The sequence below is a fragment of the Symphalangus syndactylus genome, chromosome 6 (genome assembly GCF_028878055.3).
Source record: "Symphalangus syndactylus isolate Jambi chromosome 6, NHGRI_mSymSyn1-v2.1_pri, whole genome shotgun sequence".
Lineage (NCBI taxonomy): Eukaryota > Metazoa > Chordata > Mammalia > Primates > Hylobatidae > Symphalangus > Symphalangus syndactylus.
This window is the reverse complement of record NC_072428.2, coordinates 130,432,192-130,460,080: the sequence shown is the minus strand read 5'-3', so window position 1 is coordinate 130,460,080 and position 27,889 is coordinate 130,432,192. Positions and strand designations below refer to the sequence as shown.

The following is a 27,889-nucleotide window of genomic DNA, read 5'->3' as shown; positions in this document are numbered from 1 at the left end:
TTTTGCCATGTTGCCCAGGCTGGTCTCAAACTCCTTGGCTCAAGCCATCGTCCCACCTCACCCTCCCAGAATGCTGGGACTACAGATGTGGGCCACCATGCCGGGCCTTACCAATTCATTCTCAGCTCCTAGGGATTGCCTTAATTTTTTTGCAAGTTTGACTATGAATTTACAACCATTTGTAAATTTTTTTTCTTTTTTAAGACGAAGTCTTGCTCTGTTGCCCAGGCTGGAATGCAATGGCGTGATCTTGGCTCACTGCAACCTCCGCCTCCTGGGTTCAAGAGATTCTCTTATCTCAGCCTCCCGAGTAGCTGGGATTACAGACGTGCGCCACTACGCCCAGCTAATTTTTGTATTTTTAGTATAGATGGGGCTTCACCATGTTGACCAGGCTGGTCTTGAACTCCTGACCTCATGATCCGCCCGCCTCAGCCTCCCAAAGTGCTGGCATTACAGGCCACCGCGCCTGGCCCATTTATAAATATTTTATCCAGTGTTTTCAGGTATATATAGTAAGAAGATTTCAGGTTACCTAATCACCAAAATCCTGGAGCCAAGCGTCTCCTGTCACTTACTGGAATGTTACCTTGGGCAAGTCATTTAACCTTAATCTCTTTGTAAAATGTGAATAGTAGCTATTGCAAGTGACAGTTTTAAAAATGAAAGAGAGCTTTACCTCTACTAGGCACGCAAATATGACATGTTACTGCCTCTGTGGTTCATTCCCAGTGGATGAGGGAAAGCTCTTTTTTACCAAGGTGACAGTTAACAAATGTAGCAGAAATGATAGAATTTGAAAAGCACCATTTTATAACCCTCGATGAAACTGATTCAGACAGGTATCATCAGTGGGTGGTGAAACCAGTTAGTGAAATGTCAGTATTTGCATAGTCCAAAGTATCAGCTCAATAAGCACATCTTACTGCAAAGGAGGAAATGTGCTTTTTCACAGAGAGATCTTCTGTCTCCACTTCCAACAAGTGAGGGAACCCAGCATTTCCAAGAAGAGATGACCTTCAGGCCTGATACAGAGCAAGCGCGGAGCATCACCCCAGGTCATGGTCTTGCCCAAAATGTTTAGCCCTAATAACAAGCCTTTAGACCTGACTTCCAGCAGATGGTGAAAATAGCGGGTAGAAGAAATTAACCTTGGCCAGCCCAGTGGCTCACGCCTGTAATCCCAGCACTTTGGGAGACTGAGGCAGAAGGATCCCTTGAGCTCAGGAGTTCCAGAGCAGCCCGTGGTCCCAGCTACTCAGGAGGCTGAGGTGGGAGGATCGCTTGAGCCCAGGAAATTGAGACCATAATGACCTGTGATCGCGCCACTGCACTCCAGCCTGGGCAACAGAGTGAGATCCTGTCTCAAAAAAAAAAAAAAAAGAAATTAACCTTGAAGAAACAAATTCAGGATTCTAAAAGACAATGCCTTTATCGTCAAACAGCCAGCGTCATGGGAAAAAGTGAGGAGTCTGGAGAAACATGACAACTAAATGTAATATGAAAACACGTGACTGGGTCCTCGTTAGTTTTATTAATATTATTTTTAATTGAAAAATCATAATTATATACATTTATAGGATACAATGTATTGTATACACCATGGAATGATTAAATCAAGTTAATTAACAACCATTTCCCTTTCTTTACTGGTGAGTCATTTGAAATTTACTCTTATTTTGAAATATATATTATTATTTTACTTTCCTTTTTTTTTTTTTTGAGACAGAGTCTTGCTCAGTCATCCAGGCTGGAGTGCAGTGGTGCGATCTCGGCTCACTGCAAGCTCCGCCTCCTGGGTTCACGCCATTCTCCTGCCTCAGCCTCCCGAGTAGCTGGGACTACAGGCGCCTGCCACCATGCCCAGCTGATTTTTTTTGTATTTTTAGTACAGATGGGGTTTCACCATGTTAGCCAGAATGATCTTGATCTCCTGACTTCGTGATCCACCACCTTGGCCTCCCAAAGTGCTGGGATTACAGGCCTGAGCCACTGCACCCGGCCTCCTTTTTGTTTTTTTTTTTTTTTGAGACAGAGTTTCGCTCTGTTGCCCAGGCTGGAGTGCAGTGGCATGATCTTGGCTCACTGCAACCTCTGCCTCCTGGGTTCAAGCGATTCTCCTGGCTCAGCCTCCCAAGTACCTGGGATTACAGGCGTGTGCCACCATGTCTGGCTAATTTTTGTATTTTTAGTAGAGATGGGGTTCCACCACGTTGGCCAGGCTAGTCCTGAACTCCTGACCTCAGGTGATCTGCCCACCTCAGCCTCCCAAAGTGCTGGGATTACAGGCATGAGCCACCGTGCCCAGCCTGAAATATATATTAATGTTAACTATAGTCACCAGGCTATGCAATAGATCTCAAAAGCTTACTTCTCCTGGTTAACTAAAACTTTGTACGCTTTGACTAACATTTTCCCATTCTCTCTTTCCCTGTCCACCCCACTTCTAGCCCCTGGTAACCTCCATTTTACTCTCTACTTCTATGAGTCCGACTTTTTCAGATTCTGCATATCAGTGAGAACGTGTGGTATTTGTGTTTCTGTGCTTGGTTTATTTCACTCAGCATAATATCCTCCAGGTTCATCCATGTTGTTGCAAATGACAGAATTTCCTTATTTTTAATGGCTGAATAGTATATGTGTGTGTATATATATATATATATATACACCATATTTTCTTTATCCGTGTATCTATGCTGGGCACTTAGATGGCTTCCATATATTGGCTATCATGAATAATGCTGCAATGAACATGGAAGTGCAGATATCTCTTCGACATATTGATTTTGGCTGGGCGCAGTGGCTCACGCATGTAATCCTAACACTTTGGGAGGCTGAGGTGGGCGGATCACGTGAGGTCAGGAGTTCAAGACCAGCCTGGCCAACATGGCGAAACCCCATCTCTACTAAAAATACAAAAACTAGGCCAGGTGTGATGGCTCATGCCTGTAATCTCAACTACTTGGGAGGCTGAGGTAGGAGAATCGCTTGCACCTGGGAGGTGGAAGTTGCAGTGAGCCAAGATTGCGCCCCTGAACTCCAGACTGGGTGACAGAGTGAGATGCTATCTCAAAAACAAAAACAAACAAACAAAAAAACAAATAGGCCAGGCACGGTGGCTCACACCTTTAATCCTAGCACTTTGGGTGGCTGAGGTGGGCAGATCAGCTGAGGTCAGAGGTTCGAGACCAGCCTGGCCAATATGGTGAAACCCCATCTCTACTAAAAATACAAAAAATTAGCCGGGCACTGTGGCAAGTGCCTGTAGTCCCAGCTACTCAGGAGGCTGAGGCAGGAGAATTGCTTGAACCCAGGAGGTGGAGGTTGTGGTGAGCCGAGATCGCGCCATTGCACTTCAGCCTGGGCAACAAGAGCGAAACTCTGTCTCAAAAAAAAAAAAAAAAAAAAAAAGGGCTGGGCCCGGTGGCTCACGCCTGTAATCCCAGCACTTTGGGAGGCCGAGGGGGGAGGATCACAAGGTCAGGAGATCAAGACCATCCTGGCTAATACAGTGAAACCCAGTCTCTATTAAAAATACAAAAAATTAGCCGGGTGTGGTGGCATGCACCTGTAGTCCCAGCTACTCAGGAGGCTGAGGCAGGAGAATCGCTTGAACCTGGGAGGCGGAGCTTGCAGTGAGCCGAGGTCGCACTATTGCACTCCAACTTGGGCAACAGAGAGAGACGCTGTCTCAAAAAAAAAAAAAAAAAAAGGGTGGAGCAGGGAAAGGGGGGACTGAGAGCTACTGCTGGATGAGAGGATGCCAGGAAGTCCAAGGGTATTAAGAGGAGCAGCAGGCCGGGTGCAGTGGCTCAAGCCTGTAATTCCAGCACTTTGGGAGGCTGAGGCAGGTGGATCACCTGAGGTCAGGAGTTCAAGACCAGCCTCACCAACATGGTGAAACCCTGTCTCTACTAAAAATACAAAAATTAGCCAGGTGTGGTGGTATACCCCTGTAATCCCAGCTACTCGGGAGGCTGAGGCAGGAGAATCACTTGAACCTGGGAGGTGGAGGTTGCAGTGACCCAAGATCACGCCATTGCACTCCAGCCTGGGTGACACAGCGAGACTCCGTCTCAAAAAAAAAAGAGGAGCAGCAGAACGCGGCTCGTACCTCTTTTCCCCTCCACTGGCATCACAAACCAAGGGGACCATTCGCTTCCCCCAGACCTCACATAAAACTTCTGGCCATGAGAAGCAGCTCAGTAAATGTCAGCTGCAGTCATAAGTGGTGTTTGTCCTCCAGAAGCCCCAGGTGAGTGTCCACAGCTCCCTGGGACCCTGGAGGGGCTCCGTGGCCTGCTCCTGCTGCCTGCCCTGATGTCCCCTAACACAGTCCTGGAAACGAGGAGTGGCTGGTGACTTCCAGCCTCCTCTTACATGTTTAGTTCTGAAAGCCAGGGTTACTCCATCCTAGAAGGCACCAGCTGCTCTCTGGTCATATCTTACAGAAGGGGCAGTACAACACTGGCTTGATATTCATCTATGAACCAATTTAATTTTAATTCAAAAATGACTTCTGATCTGGCAGATGATTCAGGGTTCTAGAAAGAAATTGGGCCAGGCATGGTGGCTCACGCCTATAATCCCAGCACTTTGGGAGGCAGAGATGGGCGAATCCTGTGAGCTCAGGAATTGGAGACCAGCCTGGGCAACATAGCAAGACTTCATTTTTACAATTAAAAAAAAAAAAAAAGGCCAGGTGCAGTGGTTCACTGCTCACGCCTGTAATCCCAGCACTTTGGGAGGCTGAGACGGGTGGATCACGAGGTCAGAAGTTCAAGACCAGCCTGGCCAACGTAGTGAAACCCAGTCTCTACTAAAAACACACAAAAAATTAGCTGGGCGTGGTAGTGGGCACCAGTAGTCCCAGCTACTTGGGAGGCTGAGGCAGGAGAATTGCTTGAACCCAGGAGGTGGAGTTTGAGGTTGCAGTGAGCTGAGATCGTTCCACTGCATTCCAGCCTGGGTGACAGAGTAAGACTCAGTCCCCTACCCCCCCCCCAAAAAAAAAAAGATCGGGCATGGTGGTTCATGCCTGTAATCCCAGCACTTTGGGAAGTCAAGGTGGGCAGATCACTTGAGCTCAGGAGTTCAAGATTAGCCTGAGCAACATGGTGAAACCTTGTTTCTACAAAAAATACAAAAATTAGCCAGGTGTGGTGGCGTGTGTCTGTAGTCCCAGCCACTTGGGAGACTGAGGTGGGACAATCTCTTGAACCCAGGAGGTGGTGGTTGCAGTGAGCCAATATCCCACCACTGTACTCCAGCCTGGGTGGCAGAGTATGACCCTGTCTCAAAAAAAAAAAAAAAAAAAAAAAAAAAAAATTGCAGGTGTCTTCCCCTATCCCAGGATGGTGGCCAAGTCAGCCCCACTAGAATAGAGTGAATTCCAGTTCCATCTCCATCAGACAGTTCCTGACCATTTGGCAAGATGGTACTTCTGGTATTTCTGCTAAAAGGCTTCGCTCCCCAAAGTGAAGACCTGAGGTGTGAATGTCAGGAACAAAATGATAGCAGCATTCTGGTTTCTCATTGCGGACTTTTGTTCCATTCTCCCTCCCTGAGCTGTTTCAAACTGTTCCAGAATGTTCCAAACAGCCTCTTCTCTCTCTTGCTGTTTCGCCCCCCTCCTTTCCTTCACTACCCTCTTCTTCAAGCAAGAAACAAAATTCAGTAGAAAGCAGCAGAAGCGCTGGGGAGACAGAAAACTGAAAGGGGAGAAGAGTACACTTCGTCCTCCCGCTCCTAGCCCGAAGTCCTGCCTTCTCCAGGAGTCAAGAGTCAGTGAAAACAATGGTGCTGGTTTTCCTGAGAGTCAGCAGCTACGACCTGTGGTGTGTGAGTCAAGGGAGAAGTGTGGCCCATCCAGACTGGGAGGATTAGGGGTGAGCGGCAAGTCCACGCTGGGGTCTAAAGCGCCACTGGGGCAACACTACGGTGTCCTGGCTACCTTTGGTTTCAGAGGCGGCCTCTTTGGTGGGTGCGACTGGCTTTGCAAACATCTTAGCAAGTGCAGTGGGTCTTTTCACTCGGACCTTGGGCCATAAGAACGGGGCTGGAGTCCTGGGGGAGGCCGTTCAGGGCACTCTCCCCATATAGGTGCAGGCTATTGCGGGCGATCAGCTCCTTGGCCATAAGCACGAAGACTTCATCTATGTTCTTGGACTCCTTGGCAGATGTCTCCAAAACGGCCAGGAGGCCGTACTTCTCAGCCAGTGTGCAGGCATCCTCGAACAGGACGTGCCGCTTTTCCCAGAGGTCACATTTATTTCCTGGAAGGAAAAGATAAGCCGATATTCTATTGAGTAACTTAATCTGGTTTCTTTCAAAATGAACTTTACAAATAACATTTTAGTTCTTCAATAGGCATGCATGCATTCATTCACAAATGGTAATTGAGGGCACATTTTTTTGTTTCTTTTTTTTTTTTTTTGAGATGGAGTTTCACTCTTGTTGCCCAGGCTGGAGTGCAATGGTGCAGTCTTGGCTCATTGCAACCTCTGTCTCCTGGGTTCAAGTGATTCTCCTGCCTCAGCCTCCCAAGTAACTGGAATTACAGGCACCCGCCAACACGCCCGGCTAGTTTTGTATTTTTAGTAGAGAAGGGGTTTTGCCATATTGGCCAGGCTGGTCTCAAACTCCTAACCTCAGGTGACTGCCTGCTTCGGCCTCCGAAAGTGCTGGGATTACAGGCATGAGCCACCACACCCGGCCTTTGCTCCTCTTTTTACTCTCTTTTTCTCCCTCTCAAACAGCAGAGTGTTGGATGCTGTGTGAGATGGAGCTCATTTAGCTGAGTAGACTGTGATCAGGATTTACTGGATTGGAGGTGCATAATGGAAGACTTTCTTTCTCTTTTTTTTTTTTTTTTGAGTTGGAGTCTCACTCTGTCACCCAGGCTGGAGTGCAGTGGTGCAGTCTTAGCTCACTGCTACCTTTGCCTCCCAGGTTCAAACGATTCTCATGCCTCAGACTCCCGAATAGCTGAGATTACAGGCCAATACCACCACGCCTGGCTAATTTTTGTATTTTTAGTAGAGACAGGGTTTCACCATGTTGACCAGGCTGGTCTTGAACTCCTGTCCTCCAGTGATCTGCCCACCTTGGCCTCCCAAAGTGCTGGGATTATAGGCAAGAACCACCACGCCTGGCCTAAAGGACTTTCTGAGAAAGCTATAATTTACCTACAACAAAAGTTTGCCTTTGATTTCCCTGAGACAAGAATCTAAAGATAAAATTACTTTCCCACGGGATTCGTTCTATGAAACATCAAGATTTATTACAAAACTGTAGTAATTAAGACAAGCTAGACTATTGTTTCTCAACCTGGTTTTCATTCCTGTCCCCACAGGAGCCTCTGTAGATATTTTTTTCCGTAATTCCCCCTTCTTCCATAAAACATGTTTAAACCTTTTATTTTGAAACAATTATAGCTATACAGGAAGTCATTATATATGTGTATATATATATATATATACACACACACACACACATATATACACACATACACACACACACACACACACACACACATATATATATATATATATAGAGAGAGAGAGAGAGAGAGAGAGAGAGGTCCAGTTTACCCTTCACCCAGTTTCCCCCAATGGTAATATCTTATATAACTATAGCACATTATCAATACCAGGAAGTTGACATTGGTGCTATCCACAGACTTTAATCAGATTTCTTGTCATGAGGCCGGGCTTGGTGGCTCATGCCTGTAATCCCTGTACTTTGGGAAGCCAAGGTGGGTGGATCACCTGAGGTCAGGAGTTCGAGACCAGCCTGGTCAACATGGCAAAACCCCATCTCTACTAAAAATACAAAATTAGCTGGGTGTGGTGGTGCATGCCTGTAGTCCCAGCTACTTGGGAGGCTGAAGCAGGAGAATCACCTGAACCCAGGAGGCAGAGGTTGCAGTGAGCTGAGATCGCACCATTGCACTCCAGCCTGGGCGACAATAGCGAAACGCCATCTCAAAAAAAAAAAAAAATTTCTCAGCCAGGCACAGTGGCTCACGCCTGCAATCCCTGCACTATGGGAAGCCAAGGCGGGTGGATTACCTGAGGTCAGGAATTCGAGACCATCCTGGCCAACATGGCAAAACCCCGTCTATGCTAAAAATACAAAAAATTAGCTGGGTGTGGTGGCACGCGCCTGTAATCCCAGCTACTCAGGAGGCTGAGGCAGGAGAATCACTTGAACCCAGGAGGTGGAGGTTGCAGTGAACTAAGATTGTGCCACTGCACTCCAGCCTGGGCAACAAGAGTAAAATTCTGTCTTAAAAAAAAAAAAAAGTTTCTTGTAATGAAATGAATAAATGTCCCAAGCACTTATTTGTGTGTATGTTTATAATTATACACAATCTGATCACATGCGTAGATTCCTTTAACCACCACCACAGTCAAAGCGCTGAACAGTTCTATTCTCACAAAGCTCTCTTTCATGCTATTCCTTTATAACTCTCACCACCCCCGGTCCTCCGCCCCTGCTAACCACCAATCTATTCTAGTTCCAGAATATTATATAAATGGATTCGTATATGTAACCTTTTGAGATTGTCTTTTTTCACTCAGCATAATTCCTTTGAGATCCATTCAAGTTGTTGAATAAATCAGTAGTTTGTTTTCTGCATACCACTAGTAGTTTTTATTGCTGAGTAGTATTCCATAGTATGCCTGGACCAACATTTGTGTTTTTTTTTTTTTTTTGAAATGTAGTCTCTCTCTGTTACCCAGGCTGGAGTACAGTGGCACCATCTTGGCTCACTGCAACTTCTGCCTCCCAGGTTCAGGCGATTCTCCTGCCTCAGCCTCCTGAGTAGCTGGGACTCCAGGCACACCCCACCATGCCCAGCTAATTTTTGTATTTTTAGTAGAGACAGAGCTTCACCATGTTGGCCAGGCTGGCCTTGAACTCCCGACCTCATATGATCTGCCCACCTTGGCTTCCCAAAATGTTGGGATTACAGGTGTGAGCCACCACGCCCAGCCAAGGACCAATATTTGTTTAACCATCCACCTTATTTATTTATTTATTTGAGCAGAGCGTTGCTCTGTCGCCCAGGCTGGAGTGCAGTGGTGCTGTCTTGGCTCACTGCAACCTCCACCTCCCAGGTTCAAGAGATTCTCCTACCTCAGCTTCTCAAGTAACTGGGATTACAGGCATGCGCCACCATGCCTGGCTAATTTTTGTATTTTTAGTAGAGACAGGATTTCACCATGTTAACCAGGCTGGTCTTGAACTCCTGACCTCAAGTGATCCACCCGCCTCGGCCTCCCAAAGTGCTGGGATTACAGGCGTGAGCCACTGTGCCTGGCCTTTATTTATTCATTTTTTTTGAGACAGGGTCTTGTCCTGGCACCTGGGCTGGAGTGCAGTGGCATGATCATAGCTCACTGCAGCGTTAACGTTCTAGGCTCAAGCAGTCAGCCTCTCAAATAACTAGGACTACAGACATGCACCACCACCCATGGCTAGTTTTTTTTTTTTTTTTTTTTGGTGATAGGGTCTCACTTTGTTGTCCAGGCTGGAGTGCAGTGGAGTGATCTTGGCCTATGAAAATTTAATACCACAGATGCACTGTGTATGGCCCTTTGGAGGGCCATAAACCATTGTAATATTGAGGATATTTTCACTCCCAAGAGCATAAATGAACTAGATCAATGGAGATGAAAAACAGCTCAGAAACAAACTCATGTATAAATGTGTACTCTACAAAAAGATGGTGCCACAGAGCAGTGGAAAAGGTTGCCTGTTTTTTTTGAGACAGCGTCTCACTCTGTTGCCCAGGCTGGAGTGCAGTGGCATGATCTCGGCTCACTGCAACCTCCACTTCCCAGGTTCAAGTGATTCTCCTGCCTCCACCTACCAAGTAGCTGGGATTACAGGCACCCACCACCACGCCCAGCTAATTTTTGTATTTTTCTAGTAGAGACGGGGTTTTACCATGTTGGCCAGGCTGGTCTTGAACTCCTGACTTCAGGTGATCAGCCTACCTCGGCCTCCCAAAGTGTTAGGATTATAGGCGTGAGCCACCATGCCTGGCCAAGGTTGCCTTTTTAGTAAATGGTACTGAGACAATTAGATCTTTATATAGAAAAATTTTGGACCCATACCTTTCACCATACACAAAAAATCAATTACAGGTAGATCTAAATGTAAAAGGCAGAGTAATGATAATAATTAATCAATTAAACTTTAAAAGATAATATAATCTTGATTTCAATTAAGAAAAAATTTCCTAAATAGGACACAGGAAGCAATCATTATTAAAGAAAAGATAAAAAAAAAGAAAAGATCAATAGATTGAAATATATTAAAATTAACAACGTCTGTTCATCAAAATACACCATCAAGAGATGAAAAGGCTGGGTATAGTGGTTCATGCCTGTAAACCCAGTGGTTTGGGAAGCTGAGGCAAGAGGATCACTTGAGCCCAGGAATTCAAGACCAGCCTGGGCAATACAACAAGACCCCACCTCTACAAAACATAATAAAACACTAGCTGGGGCTGGGCATGGTGGCTCACACCTGTAATCTCAGCACTTTGGGAGGCTGAGGCTGGTGGATCACTTGGGGCCAGGAGTTTGAGATCAGCTTGGCCAACATGGTGAAACCTCATCTTTACTCATAATATAAAAATTAGCTGAGTGTAGTGGCACGTGCCTGTAATCCCAGCTACTTGGGAGGCTGAGGCATGAGAATCGTTGAACCCAGGAGGTAGAGGTTGCAGTGAGACGAGATCGGGCCACTGCACCCCAGCCTGGATCACAGATCAAGACTCTGTCTCAAAAAACAAAACAAAACAAAACAAAACAAAACAACCTAACTGGACATGTTGGAATGCGCCTGTCGTCCCAGCTACTTGAAAGATTGAGGCAGGAGGATTGCTTCAGCCCAGGAGTTCGAAGCTGCCATAAGCTAGGATGGCACTATTGCACTCCAGCCTGGTGACAGAGTTAGACCCTATCTACAAAAAATAAAACATAAAAGGCCGGGCGTGGTGGCTCATGCCTGTAATCCCAGCACTTTGGGAGGCCGAGGCAGGTGGATCATGAGGTCAGGGGTTCGAGACCAGCCTGACCAACATGGTGAAACCCCGTCTCTATTAAAAATACAAAAATTAGCTGGGCGTGGTGGTGGGCGCCTATAATCCCAGCTACTCAGGAGGCTGAGCCAGGAGAATTGCTTGAACCCAGGAGGCAGAGGTTGCAGTGAGCTAAGATCGCGCCACTGCACTCCAACCTGGGTGACAGAGCAAGACTCAGTCTCAAAAAAATAAAAGTAGAATAAAAAATTAAAAAACCAAAATATTCCTTCCTTCAGATATTTTTAAGAAGAGAGAGGGAAAAGTCACTCCACAGGGTGGAAGATGATGTTTGCAACATATGTAACTGACAAAGGGCTGGGGCCTCCTTCAAGAGAACCTAGTGCAGGGAATGCAGGTGACAGACAGCCCAGCAGGACCCTAGTGCAGCGCCCTAGTGGGGATAGCACCCCATTCCCTGTACCATGAGGGCACTCACGCACATCCATGCTGCAGGATGCAGGATTCGATTCCTCTATCAGGCAACCTTGGCTTTTGAGCACCCCATTGCCTGAAAAATAAACTTTGTTTGAATTGTGCTTAGTCTAAGACTCTTCCTACCTACCAAGCCGTTCTTCCTCCATTCTGTCCTTCCCAGGGGCAGGTCTACATCTCATAGAAGACTCCCTGCCTCCTTCTGCTCCTTCTTCTTCTTCTTCTTTTTTTTTTTTTTTTGAGATGGAGTCTCACTCTGTTGCCCAGGCTGGAGTGCAGTGGCGCGATCTCAGCTCACTGCAACCTCTGCCTTCTGGGTTCAAGCGATTCTCCTGGCTCAGCCTCCTGAGTAGCTGGGATTACAGGTGCCCACCACCACGCCCAGCTATTTTTTGTATTTTTAGTAGAGACAGGGTTTCACCATGTTGGCCAGGCTGGTCTCGAACTCCTGACTTCAGGTGATCCACCTGCCTCGGCCTCCCAAAGTGCTGGGATTACAGGCATGAGCCACCGTGCCCAGCCCTGCTCCTTCTTTATCCCTCACAGCTGTTTCTCCCAATAAATCTCTTGCATGTCTATCTCATCCTGTCCCAACATCTGCTTCCTGGAGGACCCACACTGACACAGACTCATTTTCAGAAGCTATAAGCTACTCTTAGGAATTGACAAGAAAAAGATAACAAACAGAAAAATGGGCCTTGGACTTGAAAAGTATTTCACAACAGAGGATATCCAAATAGCTAACAAACATCTGAAAAGGTGTTCAATCCCGTCAATAAACAGGGAAATGGAAATGAAAAACAGTAGTGATCTCATGACACACTTCTCAGGATGCATGGAAGTAAAAGGACTAATAGCACCAAACGTTGGTGAGGATGTAGAACAATGGAAACCCACACACACTGCTGATGGGGGTACAGACTAGAACGGCCACTCTGGCAAGTGGTTTGGGATTATCTAGAGCTGCATGACCATGCGATTTTGCTCCTGGGTATTACTCGACAGAGATGTGTGCCCATCGGCATCAATAAACATATACCAGAATGTTCAGAGCAGCAATTTTCCTAGTTGCCCCAAACTAGAAACAACTCAAATGTCCATTGCCAAGGTAACAGAGAAATACTCTGTAGGGTGTTCTTGCAAAGGAATAGTATACGAATTATACAAAAGAATAGATTACAGCCACATGCAACAATGGATGAAACTCATAAACAATATTGAGGGAAAGAAACTTAGGCAAAAAGGTATGATTTTGTTTATATATAACGTACAAAACAATAGCGAAACAAGACGAGGCACAGTGGCTCACACCTGTAATCCCAGCACTTTGGGAGGCTGAGGTGGGTGGATCACTTGAGGTGGGGAGTTCAAGACCAGCCTGGCCAAAATAGTAAAACACATCTGTACTAAAAATACAAAAATTAGCTGGGCATGGTGGCACATGCCTGTAATCCCAGCTACTTGGGAGGCTGAGGCATGAGAATCACTTGAACCTGGGAGGTGGAGTTTGCAGTGAGCCGAGATCATGCCACTGCACTCCAGCCTGGGCAATGGAGTGAGACTTCATCTCAAAAAAAAAAAAAAAAAAAAAAACCACAAAACAAACGAAAAAACCCACCAAAACAAAACTGCAGTATTTAGGGATGTGGGCTTAGGTAGTAAAATGATTAAAAAAGAAAAAAGCAAAGAAGTGTTTATCATAAAAGCACTTGCCTTTGGGGCAGAAGGAGTGTGGAGTAATGAAGTGAAAGCTGGTGGGGGTGAAGAGTGGGCTGGCAATATTCTTTTTTTTTTTTTTGAGACAGGGTCTCGCTGTGGCACCCAGGCTGTAGTGCAGTGTTGTGATCACAGCTCACTGCAGACTCTACCTCCTGAGCTAAAGCAATCCTCCCAATTCAGCCTCCTGCGTAGCTGGGACTACAGGGGCATGCCATCACGCCCAGCGAATTTGTAACTTTTTTGTAGAGATTGGGTCTCCCTATGTTGCTCAGGCTGGTCCCACCTCTGTCTCCCAAAGTGTTGGGATTACAGGTGTGAGCCCACACCCGGTCAATATTCTCTTTTTTTTTTTTTTTTTTTTTTTTTAAGAGACGGAGTCTCTGTCACCCAGGCTGGAGTAAAGTGGCGCAATCTCGGCTTACCGCAACCTCTGCCTCCCGGTTTCAAGCAATTCTTCTGCCTCAGCCTCCCGAGTAGCTGGGACTACATACAGGTGCATGCCGCCACGCCCGGCTAATTTTTTTTTTTTTTTTAATTTTTTTTTATTTTAGCGGAGACTGAGTTTCACCGTGTTGCCCAGGCTGGTCTCCAACTCCTGAGCTCAGGCAATCCGCCCGCCTCAGCCTCCCAAAGTGCTGGGACTACAGGCATGAGCCACCGCACCCGGCCAGTATTCTCTGTCTTGACCCAGCTGGGGTTTGCTCAGCTGTTCCCTCTGAGATAAATCAATGTGTACTTTTCTTTATATACATTAATATGTCCCAATAAAAAAGATTTTGAAAATCTTTTCCCATAGTCACTGTCACCAACCTGCTCAGTGTCAAAGCTGGACTTAGATCATAATGATCCCCAAAGAAGTTGAAATCCAAGACCATTTTCAGCAGACATTAGCACATTTGAGTGCTACAGCAGGCTAGGAAAGGGGGCCCGTGGAGACCAGGCTCTAGCCTCAGGCAGCTGTCAGTGCTAAAAGGGTCTTTGCAGGTGTGATTAATTTGAGGATCTTGAGATGGGGGGATTATTCTGGACTAGCTGGGCAGGCCCTGAACGCAATCGCAAGTAACCTTACAAGGGGGAGGTAGAGGGAGACTTGATCCCACACCGGGAGAAGGTGATGTGAAGGCAGAGGCACACAGAGCCAAAGATTGCACCAGAAGCCAGAGGAGGCGAGGGACAGAGTCTCCCCTATAGCGTCCAGAGGGGCACGGCCCTGCTGACACCTCCATTTCAGCCCTGCAGGACTGATTTCAGACTTGTGGCCTCCAGGACGGTGGGAGAACACACCTGTTGTTTTCAGGCCTCAGCTTGTGGCAGTTGGTTACAGCAGCCACAGGAAGCTCGTATAGCATGCACCTTCAAGAGAACCATGCGTGTGTTTTTAGCTGGTGAGCCCGAAACTCAGGGCTGAGCTCTGCTTCTAGAAGAAAGGAATGAGAGTCCCTGGTGGAGGAAGGGATGTGGTGGGAAAAGGAAGCCCTGCAGCCAGGAATCTGATTTACTCCCTGCTTCCCGCTCCATCTGTGGATTTGACTTTTTTTTTTTTTTTTTTTTTTAAAGATAGGGTCTCCATCTGTTACCTAGGCTGGAGCACAGTGGCTCAATCATAGCTCACTGCAGCCTTGAACTCCTAGCTTCAAGCAATGTGCCCACCTCAGTCTCCAGAGTAGCTGAGACTATAGGTGTACACCACTGAGTCCAGCTAATTTTTTTTTTTTTTGAGACAGAGTCTTGCTCTGTCACCCAGGCTGGAGTGCAGTGGTGCGATCTTGGCTCACTGCAGCCTCTGCCTCCTAGGTTCAAATGATTCTTGTGCCTCAGCCTCCCGAGTAGCTGGGGCTACAGGCACTCGCCACCACACCTGGCTGATTTTTTTTTTTTTTTTTTTTTTTTTTTTTTGTATTTTTGGTAGAGACGGTTTCACCATGTTGGCCAGGCTGGTCTCAAACTCCTGACCTCAAGGGATCCACCTGCCTTGGCCTCCCAAAGTGCTGGGATTACAGTTGTGAGCCACTGGGCCCACCTTAATTTTTTATTTTTTGTAGAGATGGAGGTCTCACTATGTTGCCTGGGCTGATCTCAAGCTCCTGGCATCAAGCAATCTTCCCACCTCAACTTCCCAAAGTGCTGGGATTTATAGGTGTGAGCCACGGCGCCCAGCTGGATTCTAATTTTTATGACCTGCTCCTTCCACCTGCTCCTCTACCACAACTAGATCAACAGTGCTGATGTCCACGGTTCCGCCTTCCAACAGCCAGGGCTGCACACTCCGGGGTGAGCCAGGTGCCTGGAGGAAGGGAAAGGATCTGAAGTTTGCTAAGTGAACGGTGACAGATGGCCCTGCCCCAAGGAAGAGCTTCATTTTGTTAGGGAGGCAAGAGAGACACGAGAACATTAAACGGCCAGACAAGAATGTACCAATCCAAGACAGCAATAGAATAACATACACTATGGACCAGGTGAGCTGCATGAGTTGTTTGTAGTACAATTATACAACCCCCAAATCCCCCCAACTCTGAAACTCCACTCCTGAGCAGCTGTAACCAGTGCATTTCTTGATAATTCATTGGACAGTAAAATCTGAGCTAAACTAGCCATTTGAAGTTTTTTGTTATTTATTTATTTATTTATTTATTTTTGAGACAGAGTTTTGTTCTTGTTGCCCACGCTGGAGTGCAATGGTGTGATCTCGGCTCACTGCAACATCCACCTCCTGGGTTCAAGTGACTCTCCTGCCTCAGCCTTCTGAGTAGCTGGGATTACAGGTGCCCACCACCAAGCCCAGCTAGTAGAGACAGGGTTTCTCCGTGTTGGTCAGGCTGTTCTCCAATTCCCGACCTCAGGTGATCTGCCCGCCTTGGCCTCCCAAAGTGCTAGGATTACAGACATAAGCCACTGCACCCAGCTGTTTGTTTTAAAAATAAATATGGGGTCTTGCTATGTTGCCCAGGCTGGTGTTGAACTCCTGGCCTTAAGCAATCCCCCACCTCAGCCTCCCAAAGTGCTGGGATTACTGACATGAGCCACTGCACCTGGCTTGAATATTTTTTTTTTTTTTTGAGATAGAGTCTTGCTCTGTCACCCAGGTTGGAGTGCAGTGGTATGATCTCAGCTCACTGCAACCTCCGCCTCCCGGGTTCAAGCGAGTCTCCTGCCTCAGCCTCCCAAGTAGCTGGGACTCCAGGTGTGTGCCACCACATCTGGCTAATTTTTGTATTTTTATTAGAGACGGGGTTTCATCATGTTGCTCAGGCTGGTCTTGAACTCCTGATCTCGTGATCCACCCGCCTTGGCCTCCCAAAGTGCTGAGATTACAGGCGTGGGCCACCACGCCCAGCATTGAAGATTTTATTCAACCTGCTCTGTATGACTATTTATACTTCTGACTGCATAAATAGTAATGTATTTGGCCATGGGGCATTGGCCTAGACCCTGCTGAGGGTGTTATATAACACAGAGTACATTTTTCTAAAATCTGACAAATTCTGAACTCTGAAATATTTGGCCCTGAGGGTTTTTGTTGAGCGATTGTGGACCTGTAATATAACAGGACTTTAAGTGGAAGGTTTGGCTGAGATCTTTAGAGGGACAAATATCAGATGTTGAAGAAAGTTATGAGACAGAGCATCCAGGATAAACTACAAAAAAGGATGGCTCCCTGCAATCCCAGCACTTTGGGAGGCGAGGTGGGTGGATCACTTGAGGTCAGGAGTTTGAGACCAGTCTGGCCAACATGGTGAAACCCTGTCTCTACTAAAAATACAAAAATTAGCCGGGCGTGATGGCAGGTGCCTGTAATCCCAGCTGCTTGGGAGGCTGAGACAGGAGAATCACTTGAACCTGGGTGGTGGAGGTTGCAGTGAGCCAAGATTGCGCCACTGCACTCCAGCCTGGGCGACAGAGCAAGGACCTTCTCAAAAAAAAAAGAAAAAAAAAAAAAAGAGGTCAGGTCCCATGGAGTGAGGGTAGGAGAAAGATGGGAAGCCAGCCACCCCCAGAAGAAAGCAGGGCTGGGATCTGAAGTACCTTGTGAACCATGCTCAGGAATATGTACATCATTCTAAGGGAAATGGGGGCCTCTGAGGTTTTACATGGGGACATTAGGGGGAGCTGGGCCCCCTGTGGCCAACAGAGTAAGACTCCGTCTCAAAAAAAGAGAGAAGGTAGCGCAGAGGGAGGCACCTGAGGTTTGGCAGCTTCCCACTCAGCCCTGAGGAAGAGAACTGCCTCCATTGTGTCCTGGAGATGTATGACCTTAATACAAAGGTGGATCTGGTCCACATTCCTGGGGAAACTGCAAGTAGCTTAGAACTGCTTCATTCCCAAGTGAGATGCGTGCATTCCGCCCTTCTCTGGGAGCCATCATTGCTGGGTTTCCTTTTGTCCCTGTAGGGCATGGGCTGCACCTGCCTGTCCACCCCGGCCGTTCGTATGCCATAGCACAGCTCTCCCATCTTTGCTCTACTAGGACATAACAGTTTCCTTTTATTATTTATTTATTTATTTTTTTTTTTTTTTAAGAGACCAGGTTTTGCTTTCTCACCCAGGCTGGAGTGCAGTGGTATGATCACAGCTCACTGCAGCCTCAAATTCCTGGGCTCAAGTGATTCCCCCCACCCCAACCTCCCAGTAGCTGGGACTATAGGACTGTGCCACTACATCTCACTATTTTGTTTTGTTTTCGTTTTTGCAGAGATGAGGTCTCACTATGTTGACCAGGATGGTCTCAAGCTATCCTCCCGCCTCAGCTTCCCAAAGTGCTGGGATTACAGGCATGAACCACCATGCCTGGCCCACAGACATTCATCACAGAAATAGAAAAGATTATCCTAAAATTTATATGGAACCATGAAAGACTCAGAATAGTCAAAGCTACCCTGAGCAAAAAGAACCAACCTAGAGGAATCACATTGCCTGACTTCAAATTATACTACAGAACTATAGTAACCAAAACAGTGTGGTACTGATAAAAACAGACACATAGACCAATGGAACAGAATCCAGAATCCAGAAATAAATCCATACATCTACAGTAAAGTCATTTTCGACAAAGGTGCTAAGAACATATGTTGGGGAAAGGACAGTCTCTTCAATAAGTGGTGCTGGGAAAACTGGATACCCATATGGAGTACAATGGTACAATCTCAGCTTACTGTAACCTCTGCCTGCTGGGCTCAAGCAATCCTCCCACCTCAGCCTCCTGAGTAGCTGGGACTGCAGGTGTGCACCACCACACTCAGCTAATTTTTTTTTATTTTTTGTAGAGACGAGGTTTTGCCATGTTGCCTAGGCTGGTCTTGAACTCCTGGGCTCAAGCAATTTACCTGCCTCACCCTCCAAAGTGCTGGGATTACAGGCACAAGCCACCGCGCCCCATCTAGTTTATGTATTTTAAGGTAAATTATTGGAAAACACTTAGAAATTGCCTCTTCTTTTTTTCTTTTTAAGAACCCACTTGTACCCAATAAATAGATATACCAACTAGATACCCATAAAAAATTAAAAAACAAAACTCACCTGTTCTCTCTGCAGTAGAGATTGTCAAAAATAAAAATAAAGGGCCAGGCACAGTGGCTCATGCCTGTAATCCCAGCACTTTGGGAGGGCCAGGCAGGAGGATCACTTGAGCCCAGGAGTTCAAGACCAGCCTGGGCAACATGGCAAAACCCCGTCTTTACAAAAAATTTAAAAAAAAATGAGCTGGGCATGGTGGCATCCAGCTTAAAGGCACTTTCTGAGGCCCTATCCATCACTTACACTTTTTTTTTTTTTTTTCGACAGAGTGTTGCTCTGTCACCCAGGCTGGAGTGCAATGGCATGATCTCGACTCACTGCAACCTCTGCCTTCTGGGTTCAAGCGATTCTCCTGCCTCAGCCTCCCGAGTAGCTGGGACTACAGGCGCCCACCACTACGCCTGGCTAATTTTTTTGTATTTTTAGTAGAGACGAGGTTTCACCGTGTTAGCCAGGATGGTCTTCATCTCCTGACCTCGTGATCCGCCCATCTCAGCCTCCCAAAGTGCTGGGATTACAGGCATGAGCCACCGTGCCCGGCTGCATCACTTACACTTTTAAAATTTCGTTTTCCACTGCCATTAGAAACACGCAGAAAGCTGAGCATCCTCAGAGGAGAGTAAACAAAAGTTAAAAACTTCAAAAATGACATACCAATCAGCATAATGACCAAATTTGCAGCTCCATATTTCTCTATCTCATGAATCCAGTGAGGGATGGACTCGAACGTAGACCGCCGGGTGAGGTCATAGGCGATGATGGCCGCGTGGGCACTGCGGTAGTAGCTTTGGGTGATGGTGCGGAAGCGCTCCTGGCCGGCTGTGTCCCACACCTGCATCTAGAGAAGGACAGGAAGGAGAGTCCAAATCAGGGGTTCCCACAGGTAATGGGAACTCCTTCACCTACATCATCTTAAAAACACAGTTTCTGATTCTCACTTCTAGATATTCAGAGCCAGTAGGTCTGGGGTGGGACCCAGGAATCTATTCTTTCAGTCGCTCCCTGGATGACTTGGATATCCTCCTTGGTTGGGGAATGACCATCTAAGACAAACTTGTCCAACCTGCAACCTACGGGACACATTTGGCCCAGGACAACTTTGAATGCAGCTCAACATACATTTTTAAACTTTCTTAAAATACTATGAGGTTTTTTGCAATTTTTATTTATTTATTTATTTATTATTATTTTTTTTAGCTCATCAGGTATCATTAGTGTTAGTGTAATTTATGTGTGGCCCAAGACAATTCTTCTTCCAACATGGCCCAGGGGAACCAGAAGCTTGGACAACTCTGATTTAAGGGATGCTGCTGTCAGAGAGGTGGATCTAATTTTTTTTTTTTTTTTTTTTTGAAACGGAGTCTCGCTCTGTCACCCAGGCTGGAGTGCAGTGGCGCCATCTCAGCTCACTGCAAGCTCTGCCTCCTGGGTTCACGCCATTCTCCTGCCTCAGCCTCTTGAGTAGCTGGGACTACAGGCACCCGCCACCACGCCCGGCTAATTTTTTTGGTATTTTTCAGTAGAGACAGGGTTTCACCGTGTTAGCCAGGATGCTCTCGATCTCCTGACCTTGTGATCTGCCTGCCTCGGCCTCCCAAAGTGCTGAGATTACAGGCGTGAGCCACTGCGCCCGGCCAAGAGGTGGACCTATTTTATCCTGGGGTCTTGTGTTCTTTGCCTTTTCACCTGACTCCTCACTTGGTCCAGATTTGGGGGCTCACCTTTTGAGTCTGCCCATGGATCTGAATACTGGGAAAGGTGATAATATTGGCCAAACTGTTTTGATTTTAAAGGAACACTCAAGCTGTTCATGTTTGGAATGTCCTCACAATAATACCTCCCAAATTAGCCACCCAAGCGGCAGCACCAGTTCACACAGCCTCTCACAGTGTCTGAGGTTAACAATTTCTTCATATTCTCATACTATTTATATAAAATTTATTTTTTAGAGAAAGTTTGCAAACATACACCAAAGCTAGAGATAATAGAAAAATGAGGCTGGGTGCAGTGGCTCATGCCTGTGATCCCAGCACTTTGGGAGGCTGAATGGTGGATCACTTAAGCTCAGGGGTTTGAGACCAGCCTGGGCAACATGGTGAAACCCCATCTCTGTGAAAAATACAAAAATTAGCTGGGCATGGTGGTGCATGCCTGTAGTCCTAGCTACTTGGGAGACTGAGGCAGGAGGATCCCTTGAGCACAGGAGGTCAAGGCTATAGGGAGCTGAGATCATGCACCACTGCCCTCCATCTGGGCAACAAAGTGAGACCGTGTCTCAAAAAAATAAAAAAAGAACCCTCATACACCTAACACCCAGATTCAATAATTAATGAGATTTTGTTACTTGCTTCATCTAGCACTTTCTATTGATTTCTTTGAGGTATTTTTTAATTTTTAAAATTTTTATTTATTATTTTATCTTTTTGAGACAGAGTCTTGCTCTGACTCCCAGGCTGGAGTGCAATGGTATGATCTCGGCTCACTGCAACCTCTGCCTCCTGGGTTCAAGTAATTTTCATGCCTCAAGCCTCCCGAGCAGCTAGGATTACAGGCATGAGCCACCACGCCCGGTTAATTTTTTGTATTTTTAGTAGAGACAGGGTTTTCCCACGTTGGCCAGGCTGGTCTTGAACTCCTGACCTGGGGTGATCTGCCTGCCTCGGCCTCCAAAAGTGCTGGGATTACAGGTGTGAGCCACCATGCCTGGCAGTTTATGGCATTTTTGAGTACATAGAAAATTTGACCTCTTTTTCAGACAGAGTCTCACTCTGTCACCTAGGCTGGAGTGCAGTGGTATGATCTTGGCTCACTGTAACCTGTGCCTCCCAGGTTTGAGAGATTCTCCTGCCTCAGCCTCCCGAGTAGCTGGGACTACAGGCACCCGCCACCATGCCTGGCTAATTTTTGTATTTTTAGTAGAGAGGGGGTTTTACCATGTTGGTCAGGCTGGTCTTGAACTCCTGACCTTAAGTGATCCACCCACCTTGGCCTCCCAAAGTGCTGGGATTACAGGTGTGAGCCACCTTGCCTGGCCACTAGAAAATTTGACCTTTTAAGGCCAGGTATGGTGGCTCACGCCTGTAATCCCAGCACTTTGGGAGGGTGAAGTGGGAGGATTGTTTGAGCCCAGGAGTTTAAGACTGGCCTGAGCAACACAGGAAAATCCTGTCTCTACAACAAATTTTAAAAATGAGTTGGGCATGGTGGGGTGCACCTGTGGTCCCAGCTGTTCAGGAGGCTGAGGTGAGAGGATCGCTTGAGTCAGGGAGATGGAGGCTGGAGTGAGCTGTGATTGTGCCACTGCACTTCAGCCTGGGTGACAGAGCAAGACCCTGTCTCAGGCTGGGTGTGGTGGCTCACATCTGTAATCCCAGCACTTTGGGAGGTAGAGGCAGGTGGATCACTTGAGGTCAGGAGTTTGAGACCAGTCTGGCCAACATAGTGAAACCCCATCTCTACTAAAAATACAAAACTTAGCCCGGTGTGGTGGTGTGCCCCTGTGAATCCAGCTACTTGGAATGCTGAGGCATGAGAATTGCTTGAGCCCAGGAGGCGGAGATTGCAGTGAGCTGAAACTGTTCTCCTGCACTCCAGCCTGGGTGATGGAGTGAGACTCTGCTTCAAAAAAACAAAAAGAAAAAGCCCTGTCTATACCCCCCACCCCCCAAAAAAGCAAATTTGACCTTTATATAGTTAGAGAAATGTATAAATTGACCTTCATAGTTAGATTCAGCAGTATTTTCCTTATTGACTTCTTGGTTCGTGTCTCATTTAAAGCCTGATTTTCCCATTCCATGATGAGAAAATAAATACTCCCATGTTTTCTTCCACTATTTGTATGATTTCACGTTTTGTACTGAAATCTTTTATTGCTCAGACATGTGCTTTGTTGTTGAGAATTCTGGCTAAAAAAGGTGGAACCGGCCAAGCGTAGTGGCTCACATTTGTAATCCCAGCACTCTGGGAGGCCGAGGTGGGTGGATCATGAGGTCAGGAGATCGAAACCATCCTGGCTAACACGATGAAACCCCGTCTCTACTAAAAATACAAAAAAAAAAACCCCAAAAATTAGCCGGGCATGGTGGCGGGCACCTGTAGTCCCTGTTACTTGGGAGGCTGAGGCAGGAGGCTGAAGCAGGAGAATGGCATGAACCCGGGAGGTGGAGCTTGCAGTGAGCCGAGATCACGCCACTGCACTCCAGCCTGGGCAACTGAGTGAGACTCCGTCTCAAGGAAAAAAAAAAAAAAAAAAAAAAAAAAAAAAGGTGGAACCAGTTCCATCCCGGTGCCCTCTGACCTTCACTTTTTTGCCATCAATATCAAGGGAGCGCACGGTAAAGTCCACTCCAATCGTGTTCTGCTGTGTCTCAGTGTAGACTCCAGACTTGAAATGCTGTACCACACAAGTCTTCCCCACATTGGAATCCCCAATGAGGATAATCTTGAACAAATAGTCAAAGTTCTCATCTGCTGCCCTGGCTGAGCTGGAGAAGTGCATGGTTCTTGCCACCTAGAACAGAGCTAGGAAGAAAGGATAGAATTCAGCACCAGGAACTGGGGATCCAGTACAAGACAAGACGAAGGGAGGCCATTACCTTCACAGCACTACATCCTTGTGAGAGGACGATGCTAACAATTCTAGTCAGGCACAGAGGAGTTGCCCCCATAAGCTGACATCTGCCCTACGTGTGTTGATCTTACTTTAGGGGTGCTCTTGGAATAAAGAGGTTCTACTGCCATTCTCTGGTGGGTCCAGTGGATGGTCAACACCATCAGATAAAAGCAGTGATATATCCTAGGCCTGGAGACGAGGTGCCACATGCTCCATCAAAGTGCCTGGAGAGCAGGAGGATGGCAGAAGAAAGGCCCACAGCAGTGACTCACCTGCCATTGTAGGTCCCACCAGTGTCAATTTCACCTGGGGAGAAAGACTCCCAACTGCTATAAGACTGACCATCCAGGCTGGGCATGGTGGCTCATGCCTGTAATCCCAGCGCTTCGGGAGGCCAAGGTGGTCGGATCACCTGAGGTTGGGAGTTTGAGAACCAGCCTGACCAACATGGAGAAACCCCATGTCTACTAAAAATACAAAATTAGCTGGGTGTGGTGGCGCATGCCTATAATCTCAGCTATTCCAGAGGCTGAGGCAGGAGAATCACTTGAACCCGGGAGGTGGAAGTTGCAGTGACCCAAGATCACGCCTTTGCACTCCAGCCTGGGCAACAAGAGCGAAACTCCACCTCAAAAAAAAAAAAACCAAAAAGCAAAAAACTACTGACCATCCAGGTAGCCAGCAATGAGGACTGATAAGAGGTGATTGGTAAGTCAGCTTGGGGAAGAGTGACATGACCTTTTTGTTCTGTTTGGAGCCTAATTTTTTTGACCAGGAAATTAGGATTTTGAGAATATTCAAAATTAAAACCACAGCTATAATGTTATGGCATATTTTACCAAAGGCTGGTTATGGCATATTTTACCAAAGGTTTTTTTTTCTTTTTTTTTTGAGACAGAGTCTCGCTCTGTCCTCCAGACTAGAATGCAATGGCATGATCTCAGCTCACTGCAATCTCTGCCTTCCAGTTCAAACAATTCTCCCACCTCAGCCTCCTGAGTAGCTGGGACTATAGACCTGCACTACCACAGCCAGGTAATTTTTGTATTTTTAGTAGAGATGGGGTTTCACCATGTTGGTCAGGCTGGTCTCGAATGCCTGACCTCAAGTGATTTACCTGCCTCAGTCTCCCAAAGTGCTGGGATTACAGGCCTGAGCCGCCACACGCCGCCAGAAAATTAAGGTTTCTAATGACAGTATTTCACAAACTAAGTGATTATCAGAATTATCTGGGAGTATCATTGAAAAATATATATTTCCTTCTTTTTTTTTTTTTTTTTTTTGAGACAGAGTTTCACTCTTCTTGCCCAGGCTGGAGTGCAATGGTGTGGTCTCGGTTCACTTCAACCTCCGCCTCTCGGGTTCAAGCGATTCTCTTGCCTCAGCCTCCCAAGTAGCTGGGATTACAGGTGCCTGCCACCACGCCTGGCTAATTTTTGTATGTTTAGTCGATACAGGGTTTCGCCATGTTGGCCAGGCTGGTTAGGAACTCCTGACCTCAGGTGATCTGCCCGCCTTGGCCTCCCAAGGTGTTGGGACTACAGGCATGAGCTACCATGCCCGGCTGGAAAATAAAGGTTTCTAATGACAGTGTTTCACAAACTAACTGATTATCAGAATTATCTGGGAATATCATTGAAAAAATATATTTTTGGAGCTCATCCCAGACTTGCTAAACATATTTTACCTTGTTCTTTTAAAACTTATTTCTTAGTATCCTCTTTTTTTTTTTTTTTTTTTTTTTGAGACAGGCTGGAGTGCAGTGGTACGATCTCAAAACTGCACTGGGCCAGGTTTTGTGTTTTGTGTTTTTAACTTTAAAATATGTTTAGTGCACCAGGCTGCAGTCACTCATGCCTGTAATCCTAGCACTTTGGCAGGCCGAGGCAGAAGGATCACTTGACGCCAGGAGGTTGAAAGTAGTCTGGGCAATATAATGAGACCCCTGCCTTCCGCCCACGCCCCCACCCGCCCATCTCTATTAAAATAATAGGAAATAGGCCAGGTGCAGTGGCTCACACCTGTAATCCAAGCAATTTGGGAGGCTGAGGCAGGCGGATCACTTGAGGTCAGGAGTTCAAGATCAGCCTGGCCAACATGGTAAAACCCCATCTCTACTAAAAATACAAAAAATTAGCCAGGCGTGGTGGCATACACCTGTAATCCCAGCTACTTGGGAGGCTAAGGCAGGAGAATGGCTTGAACCCAGAGGGCAGAGGTTGCAGTGAGCCGAGATCGCACCATTGCAGGCCAGCCTGGGCAACAAGAGCGAAACTCTATTTCAAAAAACAAACAAACAAACAAACAAACAAAAACACAAAACCAAAAACCTCTGTCTCTCTTCCCTCCCCTCCCCTCCCCTCCCCTCTTGCTCTGTCTCTTCCCCAGGTGATTCTGATGATGAGCCAGGTTTGGAAAACACCAGTCGACCAAGTCACCTACCTGAAACTTTACTCCCACCATCAGCATCCCTGGCTTAAATGTCCACCTGTGCTTAAATATCTCTGATCACAAGGAACTGACTACCTCCTGAAAAATTTCCATTTTGCACTGGGCAGCTCTCACTTCTGTGGGATTGACATCTCCCTCCGTGAGGTTTCCATCTGTCTAGCTCAGTGCTATCCTTACTCTGCCAAGACACATCACATTCCTGTTCCACATGACAGCCCATCAGATATTTGAAGCAGCAAGAATATCCCCCCAAGGAGAATATCCCCATCCTCTTTAACTGTTCTTCACGAGAGTGTGTTTGGACTCCTCATCCAATTGCTCTAAAAGTAACTGAAACCTGATCCCACTTAATGATTACATTTGATGTGCTGCAAATTGCTCCTGCCTTGTGACATCCTTCTTCACCTCTCCGTTTTACTCTGGTTTTCTCTAAAGTCATAGACAAGGGCAGTCTGTCTCATCACACAAGGTAAAATGCACTCAAATGTCCAATCCGCATGCAAAAACCCAGGGCTTTAAGGCGATGAAGAAGGATCCCATACCTCTCTTGGACCTCTCTGAAATCACATATGGGTAGATGATCCAGCAGACAACAGACACAATCAAACCACTTTTTTCCTGTCTGACTTTTCAACTAAAGACAGCCATTCCACTTCCGGTGTCTTGGTCTTATCACTGTAACTTGAGCTGAGACTTTACTTCCACGTCTCCTCCCACCCTCCAGAGTCCTCAGGGTTTCCTCGAAAGCCCCCTTTCATTTAGCCTACAAGCCTTGCTGGGAGGCACAGGCAGCGTTCACCCCAATGATGTCCTCCCGCCGGCATCCCGCAGCCTTCGCCTTCCTGGTTCACCTGTCGCTTACCTGTCTCTCTCTCTCACCTCTGCTGGTCAGCAGGTAATGTTTTCTCTTTCTTCTGGTTTTGCTTTTCAGCCCCCAGTGCCCCCTTCTTCCTCCTGCCTCGCTGCTTGGTGGGAAGTGTAGTTCTGGCCCCAGGTGTCGGGTTTGGCGTCCTGAGAAAGTGAAAGGAAAGTGCAATCCCCTCCCACCTACCCTGAGTCCGGAGCTGCCTCAGGGTACAAAGCGCCAGGTGAGAGTGGCCAGCACAGGGCAGGGCGCAGAGCCGGCTTTCTCACCAGCCTTCGCCCGCCTAGCGGAAAGCCCTCACGGCAAGGAACAGCCAGTGAATTAAACCAGCGGCGGCCCATACGATGCTGCCCCTGCTCCTTTCTTCTACTTTACTTTCTCTTGTGGGCTCTTGCGTCCTTTGCTCTCAATTTGTCCTGGTGTCCCTTGTTAGGAAACAATTTCAGAATGTATCTCATGTAGTAACAGTGACTGTTTTGCAAAATGTTTGGGTCAGTTGTACATATGCATATTGTACCGGGTGATGTAAAAAAAAATTTTTTTTTTTTTTTTTTGAGACAAGGTCTCACTCTGTCACCCAGGCTGAAGTGCAGTGGCACCATCATGGCTCACTACAGCCTCAACCTCCCGGGCTCAAGCAATCCTCCTGCCTCAGCCTCCTGAATATCTGGGACTACAGCTGGCCTGAGGGTTGTTAGTTGAGATAACAGCAACTAAAGGAGGATATAGATCTTAAGTAATTTATTTTATTATATATACATATTTTTTAGAGACAGGGTCTTGCTCTGTGGCCCAGGCTGGAGTGCAGAGGCGTGATCATGGCTCACTGCAGCCACAACATCCCACTTCATCCTCCCAAGTAGCTGAGACTACAGTGTATGACTATACACCACCATGCCCTGCTAATTATTTATTTTTTTTAGAGATGGGATCTCCCTATGTTGCCCATGATGGTTTGAAACTCCTGGGTTTGGCCAGGCGTGGTGGCTTGTGCCTGTGATCCCAGCACTTTGGGAGGCTGAGGCAGGCAGATCACCTGAGGTCAGGAGTTCAAGACCAGCCTGTCCAACATGGCAAAACCCCATTTCTACTAAAAATACAAAAATTAGCCGGGTGTGGTGGTCAGCCTACAATCCCAGCTACTCTGGCAGGAGAATCGCTTGAGCCTGGGAGGTGGAGTTTGCAGTGAGCCAAGGTC

The 27,889-nt window shown here is 46.9% G+C and overlaps 1 protein-coding gene across 3 annotated transcripts; it reads right to left on the bottom strand.

The window, feature by feature from the left end:
* Window positions 1-1,537: 1,537 nt before the first annotated feature.
* On the bottom strand, window positions 1,538-26,847 carry RAB19 (RAB19, member RAS oncogene family). 3 transcript variants are annotated; one of them, XM_055284254.2, is made up of 4 exons: window positions 26,689-26,847; window positions 23,061-23,284; window positions 19,418-19,601; window positions 1,538-6,275 (listed from the first exon to the last, which is right to left on the bottom strand). In XM_055284254.2, exons 2-4 carry the CDS (start codon window positions 23,259-23,261, stop codon window positions 6,007-6,009), a joined length of 654 nt encoding a protein of 217 aa, XP_055140229.1. In that variant the 5' UTR covers window positions 23,262-23,284; window positions 26,689-26,847; the 3' UTR covers window positions 1,538-6,006. The 3 variants fall into 3 exon arrangements, with proteins under 3 accessions (XP_055140229.1, XP_055140230.1, XP_063498380.1); XM_055284255.2 differs by having other exon boundaries at window positions 19,418-19,595; window positions 26,689-26,827; XM_063642310.1 differs by lacking the exons at window positions 23,061-23,284; window positions 26,689-26,847 and adding an exon at window positions 22,479-22,584.
* Window positions 26,848-27,889: the final 1,042 nt, after the last annotated feature.

Coding starts and splice junctions, on each gene's coding strand:
- RAB19 (XM_055284254.2), bottom strand. CDS start 23,261: ATGCACTTCTCCAGCTCAGCCAGGGCAGCAGATGAGAACTTTGACTAT. Junction 19,602..23,060: donor TTGATGGCAAAAAAGTGAAG/GTCAGAGGGCAC, acceptor GTCCTTCTCTAG/ATGCAGGTGTGGGACACAGC. Junction 6,276..19,417: donor TTTGGTCATTATGCTGATTG/GTATGTCATTTT, acceptor TTTTCCTTCCAG/GAAATAAATGTGACCTCTGG.